The sequence below is a fragment of the Ursus americanus genome, chromosome 21 (genome assembly GCF_024610735.1).
Source record: "Ursus americanus isolate L20-20 chromosome 21, mUrsAme1.1.p, whole genome shotgun sequence".
NCBI lineage: Eukaryota > Metazoa > Chordata > Mammalia > Carnivora > Ursidae > Ursus > Ursus americanus.
In genome coordinates, this window is record NC_142147.1 from 21,854,830 (window position 1) to 21,880,596 (window position 25,767).

The following is a 25,767-nucleotide window of genomic DNA, read 5'->3' on the forward strand; positions in this document are numbered from 1 at the left end:
GGACAATAACACTGCTGAACCTATCTGGCTAAATCCTGTATCTGGAAGGTCTAATAATGATCTGTGTGTTAAGTATTAAGAAGTTTACTGTTGCAGTTGGTTAAGTGACCGACTCTTGGTTTCAGCTCAGGTCGTGATCTCAGGGTGATGAGATTAAGCCCCACACTGGCCTCGTGCTCAGCTCATGGAGTCTGCTTGAGATTCTCTCTCCCTCTGCCCCTCCCACTCGTGCACTCTCTCTCTCTCTCTCTCTCTCTCTCTCGCTCAAATAAATAAATCTTTAAAAAGAAAGAAGAAAGAGAGAGAGAGGAAGGAAGGGAGGGAGGGAGGGAGGGACACACGTAGTGTAAGCTGGTGTCCCATCACAGGACATCACAGGACACCAACCAGGACAAGGAAAACCTGTGATGGGCATGGAAGGATAGGAAGAGGGGTAGGAGATGGGCATGGAAGGGTAGGAAGAGGGGTAGGAGAAAGGAGACAGGGAAAAGGATACAGAACCCAGCCTGACGCCAGCCCACTCCCTGCTGGGGTACCTTCCGGCTGGGCAGGGGGCCGGAGTGCCCTTGCAGGATCAGTGTGTTACTGTGGGAGAACAAGGAGCTTCCAGCCAGGGTGAGGCGGCAGATCTAGGTCCAGGGAACCTGAAATGGGAGAGTGACTCAACTAGCACCTGGCCGGATGAGCCAGGGCCCGTCGGCACGAAGGGTAACAGCCAGCACTCGCCAGGTGCTTCTCTCAGCCCCTTTCCACTCAACCTCATGCCAACCCTGTGGCGGCAGGTGACCCTCCTACCCGTATTCCTTGTCCTTCCGGCCTGACTCAGGCCCCTGAAGACCAGGCTGAGGACGGAAGGGCATGGCCCTGAGTGCAGGTGATCAAGATCTATTTCTGTGAAGGAAAGCGACCAGGGAAAAACGAAAGAACGACGGAGAAATCCAGAGTGGGGTCCAGAAAGCCATGACTGCTGCTCTTCGGCGACCAACAGCGCAGCTGGAGGAGCAGAGGACAAACGAAAGGGACAAACGAAACTGGGGGGCCTAACGTGCATGAGGTAGATAAAAATCCAGCCCCCACAGGCCTCTCTCCAGCTATCCCACATGTCAGAATACATTGGGAAAGATTCTGAAATGGACCCAGTGGGTTATCGAGTATCTTCAATGCAAGAACGGGCCTTGTTAGAACGTAACTTTCCAAGTTATCTGATCCTATGGGATTTGTGCCTTCTGTGGCCTTTGAGATATTCTGCAACTCCATTAAGCTGTACAAAACTGATACGCAGTGCAAACAGACAAGCAAATTAATGGTCTGGTGGAGAGACAGGTGATCCCCCTTAAAGCCAAAGTCACATCTATTTAAAATTCATTTCATGGTATGTGTGTATGTGTGTGCAAACTCAAATTTTCCTTTGAACGGGTTGTAATCTTATAGGTTGAATCTTACTGGTTCCCTCGTTTATTAATAAAATTTTTTATATTTGTACAAGACTTGTGATTTTATCCTTTAAAAATTATCTTTTAAGACCCATAAACAAGCTAAGGTCCAAACGGATGCCAATATTGTGTGGTAGGTGTTCTACGAAGGGAAAAACAGGTTCCAGAGGTCAACAATTCTTGGAACCCCAAAACTCTCAAGGGCTGGCTCTGGCGAACAGGAGGACAATCTAGCCTCAATTTTGACCTCTCTACCTCTCTTCCACCAGCAAGCGGTCTCCAGCTTCCTCATACCTTTCTCTGGCTCTGATCTTAGGAATTCTTAAATTTCAGCGGCCATCCAAGGAGCTAAAAGAGAAGAACTGAGAGGCTCCCCTTTATAATGAAACCAGCACCTCTCCAGCCTCTCACAGATGTGACCCCTTCGCTGTGGAAGAAATGGGAGCCGGAAGGGCTCTCAAGGCTGGCAGACCTACCAGGCACGTGCTGACCGAAGAGGGGAAACAGAAATGGACTAAATCCCTATAGGATGGGAAGGACGAATGATGTTGGAACAAGGCTCAAAACCTGCCTAGTGGTTGTAGAAACACGCACGAGGGGGGTTCGGGGTGTGGTCTCTGAAGGTTGGCTGCTTAGCTCCCCACCTCGTAACCGTGGGGACCGCGGGCCAGTTAGTGGTATCAGAAAGCCTGTTTTCTCATCTGTAAAGCACCTGCCTCGTAGGGCTGCTGTGGGCATTAAATGAGAGAACATCACACGTGTAACACTCAGCCATCAGGCACACAGTAAATGCGCAGTAAATGTTAGCTTCGATAGTATTCTCACTGAGAATGAAATGAATATAAAATAAAATCAAAACAAGGACTATAATAAAACATAACTGGCACCTACTTATAAATCCCACTTGTCACATCCTTTCCACTCCCACTGCTGAAAGATCAACTGGGCTTCATTTCTCACCTGAATTACTCAACGTCTCCTATCACCCGGGGTGTTCTCATCTCATCCACCTCAAAACCACCCCTCACCCCCTCTAACCCGGCGACAGCCAAGAGAAATATGAGAACCACGTAAGTGATTTTACATTTTTTAAGAGACAGATTTTTAAAAAGTAAAAAGAAACAGGTAGAATTTTCCTAGTATATTTACCCAGTTATATCCAAAGTATTATTTCAACATGTGATTACTATAAAAAATTGAGATATTTCACATTTTCTTTTCCTCAGCTTCAAAATCTAGCATGTATGTTATACCTACATACATCTCAATTCGTACTACCCACATCGCAAGCAGCCTCAGCTCCAAATGCTCCCCATCTCTTTCAGAAAATCCAAATTCATTGGCCTAACCAGTCAGGCCCTTTCCAACCTGGGTCCTCCTCCCCTTCCATACCTCTGCCTGGGCTCACCCTTCCTGCTTACCTGCCCCCCTTTGCTGGGATGGCCCCCAGCTCCCAGCACCTGTTATACTTCTCCTCCACAGGACACACCACACCTTATGCCAGCCCCTGGCCATTCAACACTCAACTCGCGAGGCGCCCCTTTCCCACAAGGGCTTCCTTGCCGAGCTGTCCCCGGCTTCCAGGAGAGTGCCCTTGCCGCTGGTGATAAGAACAGTTTGTGTGCTTTTCCACTCCACACCAAACCCTCACTCCCAAGCCGACTGTGAGCCCATCGGAGGCAAGGACTTTTGTCCTGTTTATGTGTAACAGCTGACCCAGACGAGGGTTTCAAGCACATACGGGTACAGGTTGTTTTTTTTTAAGGGGAGACTACGTTAGAACTTTTACCATTTAGCTACCGGCCTTGATCTAACTCTGAAGTCACTCAGCCAACTCTTACAGTATACACGTGTACAGGGTTTGGACCGAACATGGCTGAGACAAAGCAGGCAAGCTAAAGAGCAACCACCGCTGGGACAGCCGTTGTTCCTGGGGCTTGGGGTGTGTGACTGTGTGTGTGTGTGTGTGTGTGTGTGTGTGTGTGTGTGTGTGTGTGTGGTTTTTTGTGGGTTTTTTTGGCACAAAAATCTTTTAGCCTTAAACTGTTTTTCATAGCTGTGCTGGAATAAATGGGAAACCACAAAAATGAAGGCTTCCACTGCGCCAGTCATCAAATTGTAGTGGGAAGAAAGAAGCCATCCAAAGCTATCCACATCTGATTGAACTCTAAACATTTTAAGTGTTTATTAACCCATATAATTCCCAAATTTAACCAATCATTTGAAATGCTCAGAGACAACATTCTGGGTTTCAGTATTTCCTCCAGCCCCCTCCAGCCTCCAGACGATCGAGGCCTCCCTTTCCAGGGCCCCCTGGAACTGCTATTTTATTTTCATCAGAGCTTTATAACGACAACCATGAGGACCCTCAGCCTCAAGCCTAGTTGAGACTTTTTCTTTACACACGTGAAGTGTCTGCTCTGAGGGCTCTGAAGAGATGCTGGCTTGGCAGATCCTGAGCGATCCTCTCTCTCAGAAAGCAGACAACTTCGATAATAATCAGAGAATCCCTGGTTTTCGTCTTATACATCCCTAAGCAAGAGGCTTGGCGAGGTCTCTTACGGTTTCCCCTCCTTGTACAAAAATCTGCCTTCTAAGCAAAAGCTTCTGTTTCCTAGTAGCAGTAGATACCCTTTTAAAACTCACAGTTTAAAAAAAGAAAAAAGAATTACAGTGGCATTTTGTTTCCATACTTTTCTCCCCAGTATTTTCCATTCAGAACCGAGTCCAGAAGCTTATTTATAAGGACACAAATAAAGGTTATTTTTCCCTTACAGATCCTATGTTTTCAAATAGTTTGACTTTACAAACTACCTTAAGGAATACTCCCTTGTTTTTCTCTCTTTTATTAAACAGATATGCGTGTTCAACTGGCTGACCAGTGTCTCACTATGTGCCAGGCACTGTTTTAGACCCTGGGGACAGAGCGAGAAACTTAACACACGACACCTCTGCTCTCACAGAGTTGAGTTCTGGTCGGGTGGTAAAAGCTACGAAGAAAAATTACGCGGGGAGAGGGGATCAAGAGTAGGGATGGGGGGTGTCCTACTTTACACAGGGTGGTCAGGGAAGGTCTCTGTTGAGCCGAAGAGAAGAACAAAGTGCTGAAGAACAGAGCCAAGTGACATTTTTTGGGAAGAGGGCAGGGAGCGGAGGACGGAAGAATACATCTCTAATGCAAAGACTCTGAGGCAGGAGTATGTTACTCTAAATGTCAATCAAAGCTTCCGATCGACATAAAATCATCAGTACCGTAAAATTTCAGCCAAAAAAGAAATTGGCCTGGGTACTATTTAATGCAGTTATATTAGTCTCTTTGAAATATAATTAGTCCCTAGCCCCACAGTCTCTCAATCTCCCATTTCTACATTAATAAATTCTAGGGCTCCCGGGAGACCCCCCCCCTGAAAACCAGTGACAGACCCCACCATCTAATGTCTGGAGACAAGACCACACACGAGAGGCGCTGAGATGAACACTGGACCCCACTTAGAGTGAGAATTTTTCACACAAAAATCTTCCCCATCAAGAAGTTAAACTGCTTAAAAACAAAGCAAGATTTCCCAAAGGAGGTGTTGCTTTCTAAATTCTGTACCCTTCCACTCATCTGTCCCTTCCCCGGCCAGCTGCAGGCCTGCTCCCAGCCCTGGACCACTTTGAACGGAGCCTTTGAAAGCTTAAATTAGATTTCCGCCACCACGCAAGATGCCGAGGCCATCCCTTTGTCTGGGGGTGCCTTGTTCTCTCATTCTCTACCTCTCCCGGTCTATGCTTCTTCCTCCTGGGCTCTCTGAAGTCCCACCTCGCTAACAAATCCAAACCCCGGCTCATCTCGCCCTGCTTTTCACTTCTCGTGCGCGCACACACAGCCTGGCCCCCCTGGGATAACCTTATTTTCCAAACAACAGTATCAGGACACATTGTCAGTACATGGGTACTTGTTACGTGAATCACTATCATTTCAACGCTTGGAATATTTCATAATTTAAAGTAGTATCATTTTTTTTTTAAACTTCAGAGGCACTTGTGTATCATCTGATGAGACAGCACAGCACATTGGGACCATCTGGGAAATTCAGAATCTGTGATCACAGTCACGGGCCTTCAACTACAACTCTATTCTCTAACAAACAACTTGGTTTTCCATAGAAACCGGACATGATCCTACAAAAGGATCTGAAGCTACCTCCAGCAACGAGGAGACAGAGGCAGTGACAGCAGCTGCGGGTGGAGGCCAGAATGCTGGCTTTCCCAGGTCACTGCAGGAGCTCACGGAGCCAGCAGGACCACCGTACAAAACAACCAGCCTCAGCTGCCACCCAGAGCTCAGCCCTTTGTGGAGGGGACCCCAAATGTGCCGCAGCTCAGGTATCGCCAGAACTCCCTCTGGGCTGGAAGGATCCCTCTCTTGGGCACTCAAGTAGGCATCCATTTTACCCGGAGGGAGAAGCATTGTGGCTTGGGAGCGCACATACACGCCCCATCTGACCCCTCTAAGCACCCTCTGAAGTGCCCTGACCTGGGAAAGGCTCTTACCGCTTTCCAACGATGAAAAACGGCCCTCCTCCCGGGCTGTCAAGGAAGAACTGGTTCTGCCCTGTGACTCTGGAGAAGCCGGAAGGCCTTACTGAGATCACCGTTCCCCACTGGAAAGGACTGGAGGGTAAGCACACTGGAGAACTGGAAAAAGCTGAGACTTTCAGGCATATGGTAGAAAAATGCTGACCAAGTCCATAATTTTTTTAATGCTCAAAAATTTAATGATACTGCCCTTTGATCTAGTAAAAAGCATTCCTTAAAATGTAACAAAAAATAGTAACAAATCAAAAGAAGAGTGCGGGACATTTACCAAGCATTCTTCTTGATAGCAAAAAACTGGAAACCATGATCCTACTGAGCCTCTGAAAGAGATAAACTCCAAACATCCTTTCATTTGCTCTGTCATACTGAAGTTTCTCTTTTTCCTCATTTCCTATATGTCACAATTTTTTTAAACAGAGATATAATTGACATTTAACAATTTATTAGTTTCAGGTGTACAACATGATTCCTTATTTGCTTATATTGGGAAATGATTACCACAATAACTAGTTAATAAGTGTTATCATCCACAGCTATACAGTTTCTTTTCTTGTGATGAAAACTCTTAAGATCTACACCCTTACAACTTTCAAATACGCAATACGGGATTATCAATGATAGCCACGATGCTACAGCACATTACAACCCCATATAATGCTTTAACTAATAGAATGAGGGCAAATTCCTCTCAAAAAGAAATGTTCCCTTTAGCAAATACATTAAATAAATCAAATGCCTGCTATCATGCAGAATGTTTTTTTTTTTTTTTTTTAACAGGAAAAGCTACTGAAAGAATGTTTAAGCTTTACGTTTCTTCAAGAGTTCTGTGCTGTCTGGGGCACCTGGGTGGCTCAGTTGTTAAGCGTCTGCCTTCTGCTCAGGGCCTGATCCCAGAGTCCTGGGATCCAGCCTGCATCGAGCTCCCTGCTGGGAGCCTGCTTCCTCCTCTCCCACTTCCCCTATCTGTGTTCCCTCTCTAGCTGGCTGTCTCTCTCTCTCTGTCAAATGAATGAATGAATGAATGAATGAATGAACGAACGAACGAATGAATGAATGAATAAAAAAATAAAGAGTTCTGGGGCGCCTGGGTAGCGCAGTCATTAAAGCGTCTGCCTTCGGCTCAGGGCGTGATCCTGGCGTTCCAGGATCGAGTCCCGCATCAGGCTCCTCCGCTGGGAGCCTGCTTCTTCCTCTCCCACTCCCCCTGCTGTGTTCTCTCGCTGTCTGTCACATAAATAAATAAAATCTTTAAAAATAAATAAATAAATAAAGAGTTCTGTGTTGTCTAAATCATTCTCCCCAAGGGCCTCCAAATTACAAAATAAGTCAAAGTAAGTCAAAGGTTATGGTCAGTATATTGGCTTTCTGGCTAATGCACGTTAAGGGAGAGCTAATAACAGCAAACGTTTTAGTAATTTTTGAATAGACGATATTTGCATGTGGCATACCATTCAAAAAGTATAAGAAGTCATAGAGTAAAACTAAGTCTCCCTTCCACTCTGGCCCTCAACCACCAGTTTCCCAACTTGTGTCATTTTAGAGATATTCTATAGGGCCAACGGGTTTGTAACACATGTATGTGAGGCACTTTGCTCGGGATTTTGTACGCTAGCCTCATCAGTACAGGTAGTACTATCATGAGACCCAATTTGTAAGTGAAGAGACCTGCTTGTGGCGTGAAATAAACAAGAAACTGGCCAAGCAACTCATATTCTCAGAACCTGTCCCATCTTCCCATACACACACACACACAACCCTAAACAAAGTGACTTGATGTTATGTTGTTCCCTGTCCCCTGAATACTCTCCCACCAACCTTTACCATCCCTTTACCTGGCTAATTTGACTTTCCATATAAACTTCACAATCAGGGGCACCTGGCTGGCTCAGTCAGTAGAGTATCCTACTCTTGATTTCAAGGCTGTGGGTTTGAGCCCCACACTGGGTGTAGAGATTACTTAAAAAAATAAAATCCTTTAAAAAACCCCAAAACTTTAGAATCAGTTTGTCTCCATCTAAAAAAATCTTTTTTTTAAAGATTTTACTTATTTATTTGACAGAGACAGCAAGAGAGGGAACACAAGCAGGGGGAGTGTGAGAGGGAGAAGCAGGTTTCCCCCTGAGCTGAGGCTCAATCCCAGGACCCTGGGATCATGACCTGAGCTGAAGGCAGACGCTTAACAATTGAGCCACCCAGGCGCCCCTCTATCTAAAAAAAATCTTGCAAGTAATTTGGGATTGTGTTAAACCTACAATTTTTGGAGAATATTAAACCTATACTGAGTCTTCTAAACCATGAACATAGTTTATCTGTCCACTTATTTAAGGTGTCTTTAATTTCCTTCTTCAGCGTTTTGTAATTTTCAGTGTGCAGATCCTGTACATATTTCATTAGATTTATACTTAAGTATTCAATTCCTTTCAGAGCTATTGTAACTGTCAGGGTTTCTTTGTTTGTTTTTTCCTGTTTCTAAGATTTATTGCTTTTATTGCTAGGCTATAGAAATACTGATTTTTGTGCGCTGACCTTGTATTTTATAACTGTGCTAACTCACTTACTAGTTCTAGGAGCTTTATCTAGAGATTCCCATGGATTGTCTACACAGACAATCATGCCATTTGCAAACAGGGACAGTTATTCTTTCTTTCCGATCTGTATACCTTCCATTTATTTTTCCTGCACTGGTTAGCCATACCAGTACAATGCTGAGTATCAGCGCTAAGAGTAGAGATCATTGCTTTGTTCCCCACCTTAGGGGGAAAACTTTAATTTTCACCACTAATTATGTTAGCTGTAGATTTTTGGTAGATGACCTTTTTTGGGTTGAGGAAGTTCCCTTCTCTTCCTAGTTGGTGGGCAGCATTTATCATGAATGAATGTTGAATTCTGTGAAATGTTTTTTTTCTGCAGCCATTGACATAATCATGTGTTTTTTGTAATTTAAGCTGTTCATATGGTGGATTACATCTATTGATTTTGGAAAACTGAAGCAGTCTTTTATACCTGGGATAAATCACAACTGGTGGTGCTGTACTATTCTTTTTACATAATATCGCTGGATTTGATTTCCTAGTATTTTGTGGAGGATTTCTGAGTCTGTGTTCATGAGAACCACTGGTTTGTAGAATTCTTTTCTTGAACTGTCTTTGTCTGGCTTTATAAAATGGATCTGTACTTACACTTTCCTGAGGTCTGGGATGATAATTTTACTATTTTGAACACCATAAAAGTTAAGAGTGGTTTTAACTTTGCTTTTCTGTTAGAATTAATTTGATTTTAAGTCTTTAGCCAGGAAGACAACTTCCAAAGATAACAATAATTTCCTAAGTGAAAAATGAGACTGTTTTAACAAGGAGCCACTTTAAGGTAGATCTGAGAATCCAATGCAGTGAAACCCACTACTTCACCCACAGGCCCTGTCACATCGCCTCACAGAGCAGGAATGGCGAAGGGCTGTGCCCAGCTGGCTTGAAATAAAAAGCTGACAAGGTTTCCATCAAGTAAAAGATATGTTATTACTCAACCCTGAAATGTAAATACCCACATTTGCCTTTGAATTACCTAAGAAAGCACCTATCAGACATTGACTTCTTAGTTCTCACAATTCCTAAAATGCTAGGTCATTACTAACCACATTACACTATCGAGGAAGCAAGGGTTAAGGATAGGGTTAAGAGATTTCAAGATCAGCAGAACTAAAATCTGAACTTAAACACCTCATATCACCCAACTTGATTACAAAAAGTTCTAAAATAACGGCAATGCAGTGTCAGAAAGTCGATCAGGCATGGGAGAGGCTTAAAAGGATCCGAGGCAAAAGAGCTTCCTGAGAGGGCTTTTTAGAACTGAAATACCTAGTTGCTCAGTTAAGCGTCTGCCTTCGGCTCAGGTCATGATCCCAGGGTCCTGGGATTGAGCCCCATGTCAGGCTCCCCGCTCAGCGGGGAGTCTGCTTCTCCCTCCCACCCCCAGTGCTCATGCCCTCTCTCTCTCTCTCTCAAATAAATAAACAAATAGAATCTTAAAAAGAAAAAAGTGAACTGATATTTTTAATGGAATGTTTTTGATAGTAAAACTAATCTGAAATATGAAAATTGATCAGTGTATTTTCATAGATTAGATTTTTTTAAAGGTTTTATTTATTTATTTATTTCAGAAAGAGAGTGTGTGTGCAAGCATGAGCAGGGGAAGGGACAGAGGGAGAAGCAGACTCCCCGCTGGGCAGGGAGCCAAACGATGTGGGGTTCAATGCCAGGCCCCCAGGGACCGAAGGCAAATGCTTACCCAACCGAGCCATGCAGGCGCCCCTATAGATTAAATTTTTAAAAATGAAACTTAAACCTATCTCTTAGTTGGGGAAAATGTCTCGCGGTTATATAAAACAATAAAAATGTACTTTTTGTGTGTGGAAAAAGACTTAGCTTAAACTATTGATTTAAATATTTCCTTCTTTCTTGCGAATGTCGATTCTGTGACTGCTTATTGGTTTTTAGCTCCCAAAAATCATTTAATGAAATAGTTAATGTAGGCCTTTTTCTTTTTTTTCATCGGCTTGGGTGAGAGCAGAGTTTTGCTCTTGGGTTGGGGGTGGGGTTGGTTGGGGAAGGCATACTGTCATTTATACCGTAATTGAGGACAGGGTCAGAAGACAGGTCCTGGACCCACCAAGACTTTCTGAATAATAACAAGAGCAGGCATTGTTTAGTGAGAGAATACTCTACTGCTGTTACCCCCATTTTATGGATGAGGAAATTGAGGGGCACAGGTTGTGACTCATTCAAGGTCACATGGCTGCTGGGCGGTAGTGCTGGGATTGGAACCCTGCAGCAGTCTGGTTTCCGAGTGCGCTCTTTACTGCCTCCTGAACACGTCATTCTGAGCTGCACAGAGCAGGCGACCTTGAGTCCAAGGACATTTCTGTGGTTTTTGGCCAGCCTGGTGATGGCTGGGGTGACTTTTGCATGCTTAAGAGACTTAGAAGGGTTTCAATTTCTCAGTGGCCGTTGTGCAGGTGTGCAGTTTCTGTGTGGGGTCCTGCCCCTCACCCAACAGATCTGTCCACTCCTCTCAAGGAGGGGATGGGTCATCTCAAAAGTGCCAAGAGAGTCAGCATTTCAGTTTTTTTTTTTTTTTAAGTAAAGATGTTATTTATTTGAGAGAGAGAGAGAGCATGAGCATGGGTGGGGAGGGCAGAGGTTTTAAAGTTTCTTTAAAGACAGGAAATAATAATTAGCAACAATGATATCTATCTTTTATCACACACTGACTAAGCTAGATGCTAATTTCTACATCACCTCATTCTCTTAATCCTTTTAGGAGGCACAGGCTCGTTTTACAGAAAAACCTGGGCCTTGAGGTTGAGTATTCATGGTTCCGAAAAAGAACTGACTGCTAGCACCTGTGTGAGGCTTTAATATTAAAATGATATAGAGGGGCACCTGGGTGGCTCAGTCAGTTAAGCGTCTGCCTTCGGCTCAGGGTGTGATCCCAGGATCCAGGCCTGCAGTGGGCTCCCTGCTCAGTGGGGAGCCTCCTTCACCCTCTCCCTCTGCCACTCCCCCTGCTTGTGCTCTCACTCCACTTGAATGGATGAATAAATGAATAAATAAAATATTTAAAAAAACAAAAAATAAAATAAAATGATATAGAAAAGTAAATTCAGGGGCGCCTGGGTGGCTCAGTCGTCAAGCGTCTGCCTTTGGCTCAGGGCGTAATCCCAGAGTCCTGGGATCAAGCCCCGCATCGGGCTTCCTGCTCTGCTGGGAGCCTCCTTCTTCCTCTCCCACTCCCCCTGCTTGTGTTCCCTTTCTCACTGGCTGTCTCTCTCTGAGAAAGGAGAAAGGAGAAAGGAAAAAGGAAAAAGGAAAGGAAAGGAGAAAGAGGAAAGAGGAAAAAGGAAAGGAAGAAAGAAAAGAAAGGAAGAAAGAAAGAAAGAAAAAGAAAAGTAAATTCAGGGAGTGGCTGTCAGTTAAGTGTCTGCCTTTGCTCAGGTCTTGATCCCAGGGTTCTGGGATCCAGGCCCACCTCTGGTTCCTGCTCAGTAAGGAGTCTGCTTCTGCTTCTCCCCTCCCTCTCTGCCGGCTCATGCTGTCTCCCTCTCTCTTGGCTCACTTTTTCTCTCAAATAAATAAATAAAATCTTAAAAAAAAAAAAAAGGTTAAGTCTGAAACTTGAATGTGCATGTGAGTCACCAGGGGAATCCTGTTAAACTGCAAATTATGATTCAGAAGGTCTAGGGTAAGCTCTCTGATTCTGCATTTCCAACAAGCTCTCCGAGGCTGGCAATGCTGCTGTTCTATGGACCACACTGGGAGTAGCAAGGATCGCTACAGGTTGCAAGAGGCCACAAACCACAAAAAGCGTCCATTAAAAACTAAAATGAAAAGTCAGATTTTTATGCACCCCAATGTTCATAGCAGCATTGTCCACAATAGCTAAATTGTGGAAGGAGCCGAGATGCCCTTCAACAGATGACTGAATTAAGAAGTTGTGGTCCATATATACAATGGAATATTACTCAGCTATCAGAAAGAACAAATTCTCAACATTTGCTGCAACATGGACGGCACTGGAGGAGATAATGCTAAGTGAAATAAGTCAAGCAGAGAAAGACAACTATCATATGATTTCTCTCATCTATGGAACATAAGAACTAGGAAGATCGGTAGGGGAAGAAAGGGATAAAGAAAGGGGGGGTAATCAGAAGGGGGAATGAAACATGAGAGACTATGGACTATGAGAAACAAACTGAGGGCCTCAGAGGGGAGGGGGGTGGGGGAATGGGATAGACCGGTGATGGGTAGTGAGGAGGGCACGTATTGCATGGTGCACTAGGTGTTACACGCAACTAATGAATCATCGAGCCTTACATCGGAAACCAGGGATGTACTGTATGGTGACTAACATAATATAATAAAAAAAAACATTAAAAAAGAAAAAAAGTCAGATTTTTCTCAAAAACAATACATTAACCTTAATATAAGCTCTAATATAAGAATTATAACATCCATTATTTCCTGATGGGATTCTGAACTTTGTAACATCTTAAAAATATCTTCATAATGACTTCTTATTTAAAGCTAGAGTCCAATTTCTAGGAGCTTTGTGGGGGTTCCCCCCCTAAAAAAAACCCTGACTTGCTATCAAGACTGAGAAGCCAAGTACATGGAAGACTGTTTCAAGTTGCCATACCCTTCAAGCAGGCCCCTTTCTTTCACTCACCCACACATCCTCTTGCTGCTTAAATTCAAACATTAGACAAAATGGCAGAGTTACGCGAAATTTTAGGGGTGGGCCCCCAAATTTTTCCAGATGAAAAGCAAATTTCTACAACAAAACAGCGCCTGACCAAAGGTGATGACAAATACCACCGGCTTTCATTTCTGGCCTCAGGTGACAAAATTCCAGCAGTGAGATGGCAATTAGCACTTTATACAAACTACTGATTTTCATTCTTTTACCAGATCCTTTGAGCGGCAAGGTCTCTTTTCGAAAGTCCACAGAATAAACAAAGCGAAGTACTTAACAAGGCCCTATTCTCCACCTGGGTCCAAGTTCACGCCCTGCTCTTTTTTACTCATTTCTCATTATCTGTGCTGTGCTCAAACATTGGCTAGCTGCCTCTTTTTAAAGGCAGTATACACCACCCTCCTCCCTGCCCCACCCCCTCCATTCTCTTTGCTAACAGCAATGTCTAACTACAGAACCAACACATCCTTGAGAACATTCCAGCTTACCGGATAAGGTCAGTTTAAAATTCTAGATAGGAATAACCTATTCCATTTGTTTTTCTTTAGAGCCCTTTAAAAATTTCCCCTGGCAATCAGCAGAACAAGCCGGGGAGAGTGAAAATAGTCTATGATTCTGCAATTTACAAACACTGAGACCTTTATTTAAAGGGTGTCCATATTTTATATTATTCCCAACGGATGTTTATCTATGTACTCAAGTAAGCATAAGCCCAGCGTTTGGAAGAAACAAAATGTACATACATTGCAGCTCCATGCAAATGGCTTCTCTGGCTGAGAAGGCTATAAAGTTTTGCTGCCGGGCCTCAGAGGAAGGCCTACCTGTGACAGGGAATATGGGGACACATTTTTTTTCTGAACTGGAGCATGCCTTGTCCGCAAGAGAGCTAAGCAACTGCCCAGAGAGGCCTGTTACAAAACCATAAAGGAGGGGCAGAGCTGGCAGGCCCCTGCCCTGAATACCTTGGAAGCTGAAAATAAGAATTCTGAGAAACGAGCTCTACTATCGACAAGTCTGACAGAAAGTTCTCTTTTCTGTTGCCTCCAGAACTGGCTGCCCTCCTCGAGTGATTTAACTCTGGGTACCACTTGGGCAATGCCAACCACCGTGCTGGGGCGCAGGATTCATGGATGCTGGTTGGGTCTTCTAGGTTAATTAGGGGGAATCAAACCTCTGCGGTATAAACTGGAGAGCTTGGGGGGCAGACCTGGGCACCCCCACTGCATCCAGGCTACATGCCTCCATTCAACAAACATTTACCGAGTGTCTACCGTATGCCCTGCACCCTGCTAGCTGCGGAGGAGGAAACCAAGCCACAGTCCTCAGTGGTGGAAGCAGACACAGAGAAGAGCCTTCAGGGGAGGCGGAGGTTGTGCGGGCCCCGAAAACCTGCCACGAATTGCTGTGACCAGTAGTCACCCAGGGCACTGCATGACTTCCACGCCGGGCTTCGCTGACCACCAAGCCCAATAATGAAAAAGGCTCGCGACGGCGAAGGCGGGAGTGAACAGGTAGGCCCGGAGGGCAGGTGTTCAGGTAGGAGGCGCACAGCTGAGGCGGCAGGACTGGAGAGGGCAGGGTCCCCAGGGAAGGTGGGAGGGCGGCCCAGGACGCCGCGAGGAAGAGAGGGCGCGAGGAGCTGAGGGTCCGGCCCCGGGAGGCGAGTGCGCGGCGGCTGCCAGCCAGGCCTGCGCCCCCGAAGTGGGAGCGGGGAGGGAAGGCTCCCCGGCTAGGCCGCCCGCCCGCACCTGGGGCCCCGCCCGGCACCTACCACTTGGGCGACCTTGAGGCAGCCGAAGGTGCCGCGCAGGTAGTCGGGGTCGCAGCGCAGGCCGGCCAGCCCGCGGCGCTGGCTCACCGGCTCGGTGGTGGGCTGGTACGGGCTGCTGGCGCCCGAGATCATGGAGGTACTCGAGGCCTCGCCCTCGAAGCCGTCCAGCTCCTCGCCGCTCCGCATGCTGCCGCCCGGCCCGGGCCGCCTCGCGCGGCCGGCCCCCGGCGCCCGGAGCTGGCGGGCTCAGCGGGGCCGCCGCATCGCCGCCGCCGCCTGCCTGACCGCCCGCGGCCCGCCCCGCCGCCGCCGCCTCCCCTGCGCCCGCCGCCCGGCTGCAGCTGCAGCTCGGTCCGCTCGGGATCGGCTCCCGCCGCCTCGGCAGCGGAAAGGGAGGGAGGCGGGAGCAGGCGGAGAGGGAAGGAGGCGGGAGCCGGCGCGGCGGGCCGGGAGGGGGCGGAGCAAGTGCCCACCCGCCGGCCGCTCGGCGGCGCTCCGCGACTGGGGCGAGACGGAGGCTGCAGCCCGCGCCTAGGGGCCTCGGGGGGCGGAGCCTCGGAGGGCGGGGCGGGGCGGGGCGCCGTCTTCTCGGACCCCGCCCTCACCTGCCTGTGCGCAGGGGCCGGAGGGGCCGCTCCAAGTCCTGCGATCCTCGCGTGTGGGGGCGGGGCCTGTGGGAGCAGAGAGGAAAGAGGGCTGCGGGGACCGTCAAAGTGGCCCTAGAGTACACAGAGTTCCTTTCCCAGGGCGCTGCCTTAGTTTCTCCTCTGGAGAAAGCGGGGTCCTCTGCAGGTAGGCTGGTAGACTTCACGGTGAAGACCAAGATGTGCTGCTGCGAACGGTGTTTGGTCCAGGGTGGGTCGGACCAGAGGAGGCTAAGGGCCTGGGTCCCCACACTGGGCGTCTTGCAACGAACCAGAACTGAAGCCAGACGGAGCGCGGCGGGAGTGAAAGAATGAGTGAGGGGTCGCTCAGCACGAGGTCTGCAGAACAGACACGATAAATACTTGTAACTCCCAGTGTAAGTTCTAGAATCACCTGCCTGACCGTAGAGGGGCGCTAGTACATTGTAGACCCTCGGTAAGCAACGTTAGTTGCCTCTCAGCTGAAAGGATTTTGCAATCTCTGTCTAATCGTCAAGTCAGGTTAAACACAGATTTTTGCTCTGACGGGCATTAATTAGGGACCAATTTGCAATTCAAGTGTGAAGGCTAATTTTAAGCTTAAGTAAAACACTGACTTTCTAAGAATTGTTGCTTTGGTACTGAACTCTTACACACCAGAAATATTGAGAGCTTCCCATGCTCCAGGCGGTAAAAAGACGCTTGAAGAAGGTATTATTCCCATTTTACAGAAGGGTAGATTAAGGCTCAAGAGTGATAGTAGCTTGTCCCCAGCGACACAATTCCGTGGTGAGCGGAACCCAGGTTCCAACTTTTCACCACGCAATATTGCCTAATATATAATGTAGATAGGCTGGTGAACTCCAAGCAGAGATACAGTAAACACCATAAGTTAAAAAGATTTCCACTTAAAGGGCTTTCATCTTTAGGTTACCAAAGATGGGAAAGACAATTATCTCTAATACTCTATTCAACCAAGAAATCCGTATTGTGCACTTACTGTGTGCTAAGAAATATACTAGGATCTGGAGATAGACTGTCAGGTAAAGATGACGGGTTGGATGTAGGCTTTGGCCTCTGTTGTCTCCCAAAATCCCAGTGAAATGACAGTGATGGGGAGGGGTTTTTTGGGGGGGGGCATAAAACCACTGGGACAAAGAATGAGAGACAAGGGCAACAAAGTGTTGGAAACAGAATAGCAAATGGGCAAGTGATAACTGACTTAGCAGATCCAAGAAAGCTAAACCCTAAACTGGCACAGGGAAGAGCTGAACTACAACCTAGCTTATATCACAGGACAGAAGGCTCCGGAACGGGCAGCACCAAGCCCATGTAGGAGTGGATCACTAGGCACAGTGGAGGGCAGGGGTACCATACTGAAAAGTATGTATTTGTGTGTTTCTGTGTATCTGTGTCTGTGTGTATCTCCTTAGATGCTAAATAATATGAAAGCAAAAAAATTAAAAATTCAATAGAAGAATTAAAGGAAATCTTATGGGAAGTAGAGCAAAAAGACAAAGAAATGGGAAATGAGAGAAAAGTAAAGGAATATTCCAAGAGACTAATAGTAAGACTTTCATAAAGTTAAAACCAAGAAAAAAGAGGGAAGAAACCATAAAATAATAATTCAATAACATTTTCCAGAACCAAAGGACATGACTTTTGGACAGTGCCCAGGGCAGTGAATGAACATGGACTTGCACCCAGGCCCATGGGACTGGCAAGGAGAAGATTCTCAAGGTTACAGAGAGGAACACAGGAGGTATCACTATAAAGAATTGGGAATCAGAAAGGCATCAGACTTTTCTACAGCAACTTTGGGAGCTACAAGGAAATGAAGCAAAGCCTTCCACATCCTGGGGAAAAATGATCCCCACCTTGAAATCTGGTTCTGTCTGGAGTATCAGTCAAGTCTGGGAGTTGATGTCTCTTTCATACATGCGGAGACTCCCCTTGTCCTTTTCTCAGGAGACTGCTGGAGGACACCGCCAGAACAGGGATTTAAACCAAGGAAACAAATGACGCGGCATCCAGGAAAGGGTGGGTGCAGCCTGGAGAGAGGTGGTGAGGATCCCAGGGTGAGGGAGGCAGAGGCCTCGATGCCACAGGGCTGGGAGTCACCCAGCCTAGACTGGAGCAGCCAGAGACTCTGAGAGACTTCTTCAAGATGAAATTCATATGCTGAATATACAGAAAGAGAGATACATCGTTTTGGGAAAGTTTTGAGATAAGTTAGCATTAAATGCATAGAGAACTAAGCAAAAATCCATATATACTTATTAACTGCAGGGAAAATAAAACGAGGCATAGAAAAGAAGTATGGTAAATCTCAAGGCTCAGCTGTCAATATTTGCATAACTGTAAATTATTAGCATACATTAGTAAACAAAGAATGCTGATATAACCAGAAGTAACTGTAGCAAAAGGAAAGGAAAGAGGGACAGGATGTGTGCAGGTGTGATAGTGAGAAGGGGAGGGTATGCAAGAGATCTAAATACTCATCATCTATCATGAGAGATCAGGAGATGCTTAAAACTGAAAAATCAAGAGGAAGCAGTATACGCATGCTAATTAAAAACATAAAGATAAGTACAAAAACAATCAGTTAAAAATTTCCAAGTGTTGCCTATGGGGAACAGGAAATTTAATGAGGATTATAGGCCTTCTAGAACTATCTGATACTCTCAACTATGTGCACATATAATTTAAAAATAAAAGGCAACCTAGGGCTCCTGGTTGGCTTAGTCAGTGGAGCATGTGACTCTTGATCTTGGGGTCATGAGTTCGAGCCCCACATTGGGTGTCAAGATTACTTAATAGAATATTTTTAAAATGTTTAAATATCTAAAAATAAAAGCTAAGTTAAAAACAATTTTTTAAAAAGGAACTTGAGAGTCCTCAGTAAGCAAGGCAGATACAGTCCCTGCCAGAGAGCAAGTATTGAAACCTGTACATCTAACAGAGCATGTGCTGAGTATTGTTCATGGTGTGGTGGGAATTTCCAGCAGGGATTTAACTGAGTCTCTAGATCAGAATTTCAGCTGAGATTTGAAATGTGAACAGCAGTTAGCTAAGCAAAGAGATGATAAGGGTGGGTAGAAGTGTGTTCCAGGCAGAGGGAATGAGACGTGCAAAGGCCCAGAGACAAGCAAAAACAAGGCACCGTGAAGAGGGGACTCTTCAAATGCAGAATTCAAGGGGACGAGGATGGCAGATGAGACCTGAAGCTGGGAGCAAGCCTCCAGCCGGTCTGTGTCACAGGGTGAACTCTGAAACAGAACAGTGTTAACCAGGACAGTGGCCTGGGGAGGCCTGACTTTTAGAACTCTGACTTCATTGAGGGAGAAGGACTGAGCGGAAGCTAGATTAGAGGCTTCCTCCAGTACTTATTAACTGTTCCCTGTTCCTGGACACTAGCCTAGGTTTATTTTTAGTTCTAGGGACGGACTCAAAATTTTTACTTCTGGCTTTTAACAGAAGTTAAACAGACTTCCAAAGGATGTTGTTAGGAATCCCACATAGTAATGGTAGGTAAAAGTTGGTATTATGGTGCCTTCCTCAGTTTTAAATTGTAATATATCATGAGTCTGTGGCCGTAGCTGTGCCTCCAAGTGTGTGTCAGGGCTGAGATCAAAACGAGGACGATAAATGATAGAGAAGTGGGCAGCCTTCCGGCAGGTTCCTCAGTTTCAGGGTCTGGTCCACATAGCCAGGGCTGACTCAAGGCAACCAGATTCAGAAGAGCCTGGTGGATAAACCAGATGTTACTTTATTAATTGCTGCCAGTGGGTAGACTACCAGCAATCCTAATACTGATTCGTATCGCAGTCCCTGAACTCGTCCTGAAAAGAGTTTCTTGGAGCATAGCATCCTTAAATATGGGCTATTCCCCAGGATGCCTTGGCTCACCTGATAGGGCCTGGCCTGGCCCAAATTCCTCAACCTCTCATTTAGCCCTGAGCTTAGTTCCCTCCAAGGGAAACCACCTCCAAGTCTGGGGGCTTCCTCATTCTAGCCCCACTCCACAAACACAATGATTCCAGTGACTCATGGAAAGTTCTAACCTCAAGAGCATTGGTCCTCCAAGGACTTTAGATTCTTAATTCCATGAAGGACTAGGAGCAAAACACCTTCCTGAATGGTGTGGTCCCTGGTGGTCTATATCTGGAGGCAGTGCCTGGTGTTGAGGCAAAAGGAGGTTCACATTTCATTTCATTTCTTCCTGAGGCCTCTCCCTCGTGCATCCCTGTGAGTGCTGAAGGTGGGGGTAGCTTTTCCTGTAACTTCAATTAAGCAAAAGATCTAATCTACTTTTAATAAGCTTGGTAATTAGCAGGATCCCTAGAGACTTCTTCAAACAAAAATACAGACAGTGGTGGGGAACTAGAACATTTCAAGCATGAAGTATATAGTGGGAAGATTAGCATTAACGATGATCAGTATTAATATCAAAATGAACCAAATGCCCAAGAAAATCTTATGTTGAATGTCACAAGACTAACAAGTTAGTTCGAAATGATTTCCCTTGTAAAGGGCCTTTCAAGGAAAAGTACCCATACAAATTCCTTATGTCGAAGGATTAGACTCAAAGATGTAAAAATAAACAACCCATTTTTGTGTTTGAAAGAAGCAGATGCCCCTGTCCTCCATGGGGGGACTGACCCGGGGAGAGGGGGGATCTGACCGTTCCCCTCCAGCGGCGTTCCCACATGCCTGGAGGGAGGGGCTGGGCCTGGGTGAATTCCAGGCGGGAGCAGTTCGGGGGTTGGAGCTAACTGCTGCTTCTGAAAAAACTTGTCTCTTCAGCCAGAAAAATGCTCTCCAAGTCTTCTCTAAAAATAGTACTTGCTGGGATTTTCCAGTTTGACATTCCTTCAGTTCCTATGACCAAGGACAACTCGAGCCAATCCATCTGTGCTCCGTCCCAGAGACACTGGTGGAATCCCACCCTCCGTGGGAGGCCAGTTTGAAGGTCCTGCTGCCACCAAACCCCACGGGTACTTGATGATTCAGGCAAAGATTCGCCTGCTCAGCAGCTGCCTTGCGTCTCCCTGGCGGCCCTCCACCGTCTCTTCTCGTGGCAGAGGAGAGGGAACGGTTTTCTAGGGAAGGTGGAAAGTGTGACCATAAGGAAATGTGGGTGCTGCCTTCACTTACCTCCCGTCCCCGTGGCCATGCCAGGCCGGATGCTGACTAAACTAGCCTGGGAAACTCAGGGAGCCGCTGTGGTAGCCAGGGGGCGACATACATACCTTTGCCAACGGCCGCTGTGGTAGCCAGGGGGCGACATATATACCTTTGCCAACGGCCGCTGTGGTAGCCAGGGGGCGACATATAAACCTTTGCCAACGGCCCACTTCCATGTGACAGCCATTGGACCACATGCTGCAGCCTCGAGACTCACAGAACTGTGGGGGTAGTCATTGTGGGACCAGAGTGGGCATGCTTGCTTCTATCTGCCTAGCATCCAGCCCCCCGCTTCTAATGACAGCACTTGTTCTGGACTGCTCCCTTTCTACTCCAGCTCCCACCTCTCACCTCCCAGGTGATGCCCACCCAGGAAGGGTGGGCCCCTGACCCCAAGAATGACCAGTCATGGTCCCCTGCTACCCTAGATTGTGTAGGGTGGGCTTGGTACATGAGTTGAGCCAATGAGAATCCTATTGTGGACTTTTTCTCTCTAGAACGCAGGGGTATACAGGTGTGCATGGGAATTATTCAAGGGGTAGATTTAAAGGACCTCCTCCAAGAGTCTGATGCTTAGGCCTAAGGTGGGGACAGGAATCTGCTGCTGCAAATATCTATAGGACTACCAAACCAGTATAATTCCCTGGGGTAGGAGAGTGCAGGGAAAGCTTCAAGGAGCTAACCTAGGTCTTGAAGGATAAGTAGGAATTCACTCTGCAGCATGCGATCCTGCCAACTGTTCTGCCTTTTTGAAGCAGTCTCCTTGCGTGGTATAGATGGCCCCAGGCTCTCCTGACTTTTCTTCTACTTCTCTGGCTGCTCTTTTCAGTCCTCTTTATAGGTTTGGTCCCTGGAGTTCAGTATTCCTTGGGGTACTAGCTTCATCACCTTTCCTGACTCCACACCATTTTCCTGAGCTCCAGCTACTTAAATCCACTAGACACTACCCTTGGGTGTCCTGAATTCCATGAGGCTAAAACATAATTCATAATCCCATCTGCTGGTGCTCCAACCCTGCACCCTGCCCGTTCCTTTATGAGGCCAATAGGAAGAGGAGGAGGAGGAGGAGGAGGAGGAGGAGGAGGAGGAGGAGGGGGAGGAGGAGGAGGAGGAGAAGGCATTTTTAAAGTACATTGTATGTGCCAGACACTATTCTACTCGGTTTTCATATATTACCTCATTTAATCCTCAAAATAGACCAATGAAGAGGGCTAACTCCTAGGTCTCCTGTAGGGCTCAGGCTAGATGTCAACTCATCCAGAAACACCTTCCTGAGTCCCCAGGCTGGGTCAGGTGCTCCTGCCCTGGCTTCCCCAGCCCCTTGCATCAAAGTATTTACCCACCCACCTGCAGACCTTCTAGACCATGATCTTTGTTGTGTTCTCTGGGCCTGACCCAGGGCCAGACATGGGGTAAGCATGCAAGGAACCATTTGTGGAACACAGGACCATATTCACTGGCTGTGTCACCTCAGACAAGATGTTAACATCTGTGGGCCTCAGTTTCCTATCTGTAAATTGAAAAGAGTTTAGAATTGTGTCTGAGACAAAGTAGACACTCAGCAAATGTCCACTCATTATTGTTCTCATTATTCTGAACAAGCAGGGCAAGACATTCTGGAAAGAGGAGCTAGCCTAAGCAAAGGCCTGAGGGGTTCAGAAAGAGGTGAGCAGGGGCGCCTGGGTGGCTCAGTCGTTAAGCGTCTGCCTTTGGCTCAGGGTGTGGTCCCAGGGTCTTGGGATTGAGCCTGCTTCTTCCTCTCTCACTCCCCCTGCTTGTGTTCCCTCTTTCGCTGGCTGTCTCTCTGTCAAATAAATAAATAAAATCTTTAAAAAAAAAAAAAGAAAGAGGTGAGCAGTCTGAGTGTATGTTCAGACAGGGAAGGTTAAAGGGTCTGTGAAGGGCAGGGATGGATGGTCAGGGAAGGTTGGGAACACATTCTGAAGGCCTCTGCACTCAGGAGAGCCATCAGAGTTGCACTGGGCTCTTTAAACAGGGGACTGACATGATCAGATTGGGGTGAAAACAAAAAGTAGAGATGAATAATTCAAAGTCTTATCGTCTCTATCAAATGGATAGCAGACTCTGTTACCTTAAATAATATATAGAGCCCTTTAAAAGAAAAAAGTTCTCAGAGCCCCCAAGAGGACATCTGTGCATGACTAGGGATCCCCAGACCCATTTGAGGAAACCCTGGTGCAGCCAGAAACACCCTAAGAGTTCGGGGCCTGATTTTTGAAGGGGGGCCTGGAGGTCACCTGGATCTGTGGGCACCTGAGCTCAGCCTCAAAGGATGGACAGGCCTTAGGCAAGTGGTCAGAGTAAGCAGGAAAGTATGATAGTAGGACAAGCCAAGGGCAGAGTCCTGGAAGCCAGATTAGAGGAGGGAATGAAGTAGTGGCTGAGGGACGTATTTATTAAAGAAGTCATGGGGGTGAAGAGGTTTTAGGAGCTATTGTCAAAGGCACAAATGTTACACGGCTTTTGCTTTTTAGCCTGTATACATGCGCAGACTTGAAAGTTGCTTGTTTTTTAAGATTTTATTTATTTGAGAAAGAAAGCGCAAGTGCACAAGCAGGGGGGGAGGTGCAGAGGCAGAGGGAGAAGCAGACTCCCCCCTGAGCAGGGATTCCTGATGCAGGACTTGATCCCAGGACCCTGGGATCATGACCTGAGCTGCAGGCAGATGCTTAACGGACTGAGCCACCCAGACGCCCACAAGTTATTTGTTTTAATTAACTGTATTTACTTGGGGTCGCCTGGGTGGCTCAGTAGGTTTGGCATCTGACTCTTGATTTCGGTTCAGGTCATGATCTTGGGGTCATGGGATCAAGCCCTACATCAGGCTCCATGCTCAGCAGGGAGTCTACTGGAAAGTCTCTCTCTCTCCCTCTGCCCCTCCCCCTGGTCATGTGAGCTGTCTCTCTCTCAAATAAATAAATCTTTTTAAAAAATCTATTTACTTGGAAACAATCTCAAAATTACAAAAGAAAAAACAAAAACCTCCAAAAAAACAAAAGCCTGTAAGTACAGTACAAAGAACTTTTTTCCCCCAACTATTTGAAATTAAGTTGCCAGCCTAATATACCATCACACCCAAATACTTTAGCAATGTGTATGTCCTACAAACAGGGACATTCTCCTCCTTTACCAGAATACAACCATCAAAGGCAGGAAATTATTATTGATACATTACTACCATGTAATCTTGGATCCCTTTCAAATTTTGCCAAATGTCCCTATGTCTTTGTAGCAAAGTGATCCCATTAAGGATCATGTGTTGCCTTAGCTGTCCTATCTTTATAGTCTCCTTCAGACTAGAACAGACTCATTTTGACTTTCATGACATTCATACTTCTGAAGATGACAGCCAATTATTTTGCAGGAATGTCCTGCAATTTGGGTTTCTCTGATGATTAGATTCAGGTCATGTATTTTTGGCAGAAATACCCTCGAAGAGATGTTGTATTCTTCTCAGTACGGCCTATTAGGAGGCACACGATTGCTGTTTGTCCTATTAACTAATGATGTTCCCTTTGATCAGTACATGAGGCTTGTCTACCAGCCTGCTCCACTGTAAGTTACTCTTCTTACCCCTTGTAATGAACAAACCTGAGTCACCTTTGAGCACTCAAATATTGATCCTAATGGATAACCCATTGAATAAATAGGAATGTGAAATGGGATGCTGTTTCTTTCTTTTTTTTTTTTTTTTTTAATTTATGTGACAGACAGCCAGCGAGAGAGAGAACACAGCAGGGGAGTGGGAGGGTAAGAAGCAGGCTCCCAGCGGAGGAGCCCAATGTGGGACTCGATCCTGAAACGCCGGGATCACGCTCTGAGCCGAAGGCAGACGCTTAATGACTGCGCTACCCAGGCACCCCTGGGATGCTGTTTCTGATTAAACTTCCGATTTATTTATATCAAATATAGACTCATGATTTCCTATCTTTTTAATGGGTTATAATCCTTTTACAATCTTTTCCCCCCTCAAATTGTTTCCTATTTGACTACAGGCTCCTGTGGGGTTTTTTTTGGGGGGGGTTTTTTGTTTTTGTTTTGACATGTCTCCCTATTCTTTGAGCCCTTTCTTACTTTCTGACACAGATCTCCCAAGCTCACTTATACGTTCCCTGCCCCAGCCCTCGAATCAGCCATTTCTCCAAGGAGCCCCAATTTATTGAAGAATGGTATTTAGAAACCAAAATCTAGGCATGAGCTGTGCTCACTTGGGTTGATGTTGCTCCTAGGCCTCTTGGTGCAAATAGCTCAAGAATATACGTATGTTTATAGACACACACATGAAAACCATGAGTTCACACTAATATCTTTAACTTCAATATTCTAGTTTTCTCTTTTTTTTTTAAGATTTTATTTATTAGAGAAAGAGAACATGAGCAGGGGGAGGGGCAGAGGGAGAGGGGCAAGCAGATTCCCCACTAAGTGGGAAGCTCAACGGGGGACTCAATCCCAGGACCCTGAGATCATGACCTGAGCCAAAGTCAAATGCTAAACCAACTGAGCCACGCAGGCACCCCTCTCGCTTTCTCTCTTTCCATTATTTGTTACTCCGTTCTCTGGTGGTGAGAAACCTATTATCTTTCATACGTTAATTTACATGATCGATGCGCTGTATGTAACCACTTTCCAATCTCCATCACCCCAGTCCCTGCACAGATGCTCTCCTACATGACCCCACATTGGGCCCCTCCTCCCACGTGGAGACTCACGGCGTCCGACTCAGGTTCTGACACTCCATGTAGTTGCCCTCCTTCTCCCCTCTGGACTGATACCTGGAGTTAGGCCAGCCCCCCATGGATTTGCTGTCTTTACCCCATTTGGGCTCTGGTGCCCTATGCTCGTCTCCTCCTGAAGATGACATCTTCACCTCCCCAAGAGTGAGGAGGCTTTTTAATGCCAGGCC

The 25,767-nt window shown here is 46.3% G+C and overlaps 1 protein-coding gene across 1 annotated transcript in view; it reads right to left on the minus strand.

Annotated features, from left to right (window-relative positions):
- Positions 1 to 15,295, minus strand: part of CMTM4 (CKLF like MARVEL transmembrane domain containing 4) — a 60,210-nt gene extending 44,915 nt beyond the window's left edge. The window contains exon 1 of the mRNA XM_045815068.2: positions 15,034 to 15,295. Coding sequence (XP_045671024.1) covers positions 15,034 to 15,219 — 186 coding nt within the window. The 5' untranslated portion in view covers positions 15,220 to 15,295. The remainder of the gene's footprint in view (positions 1 to 15,033) is intronic.
- Positions 15,296 to 25,767: the final 10,472 nt, after the last annotated feature.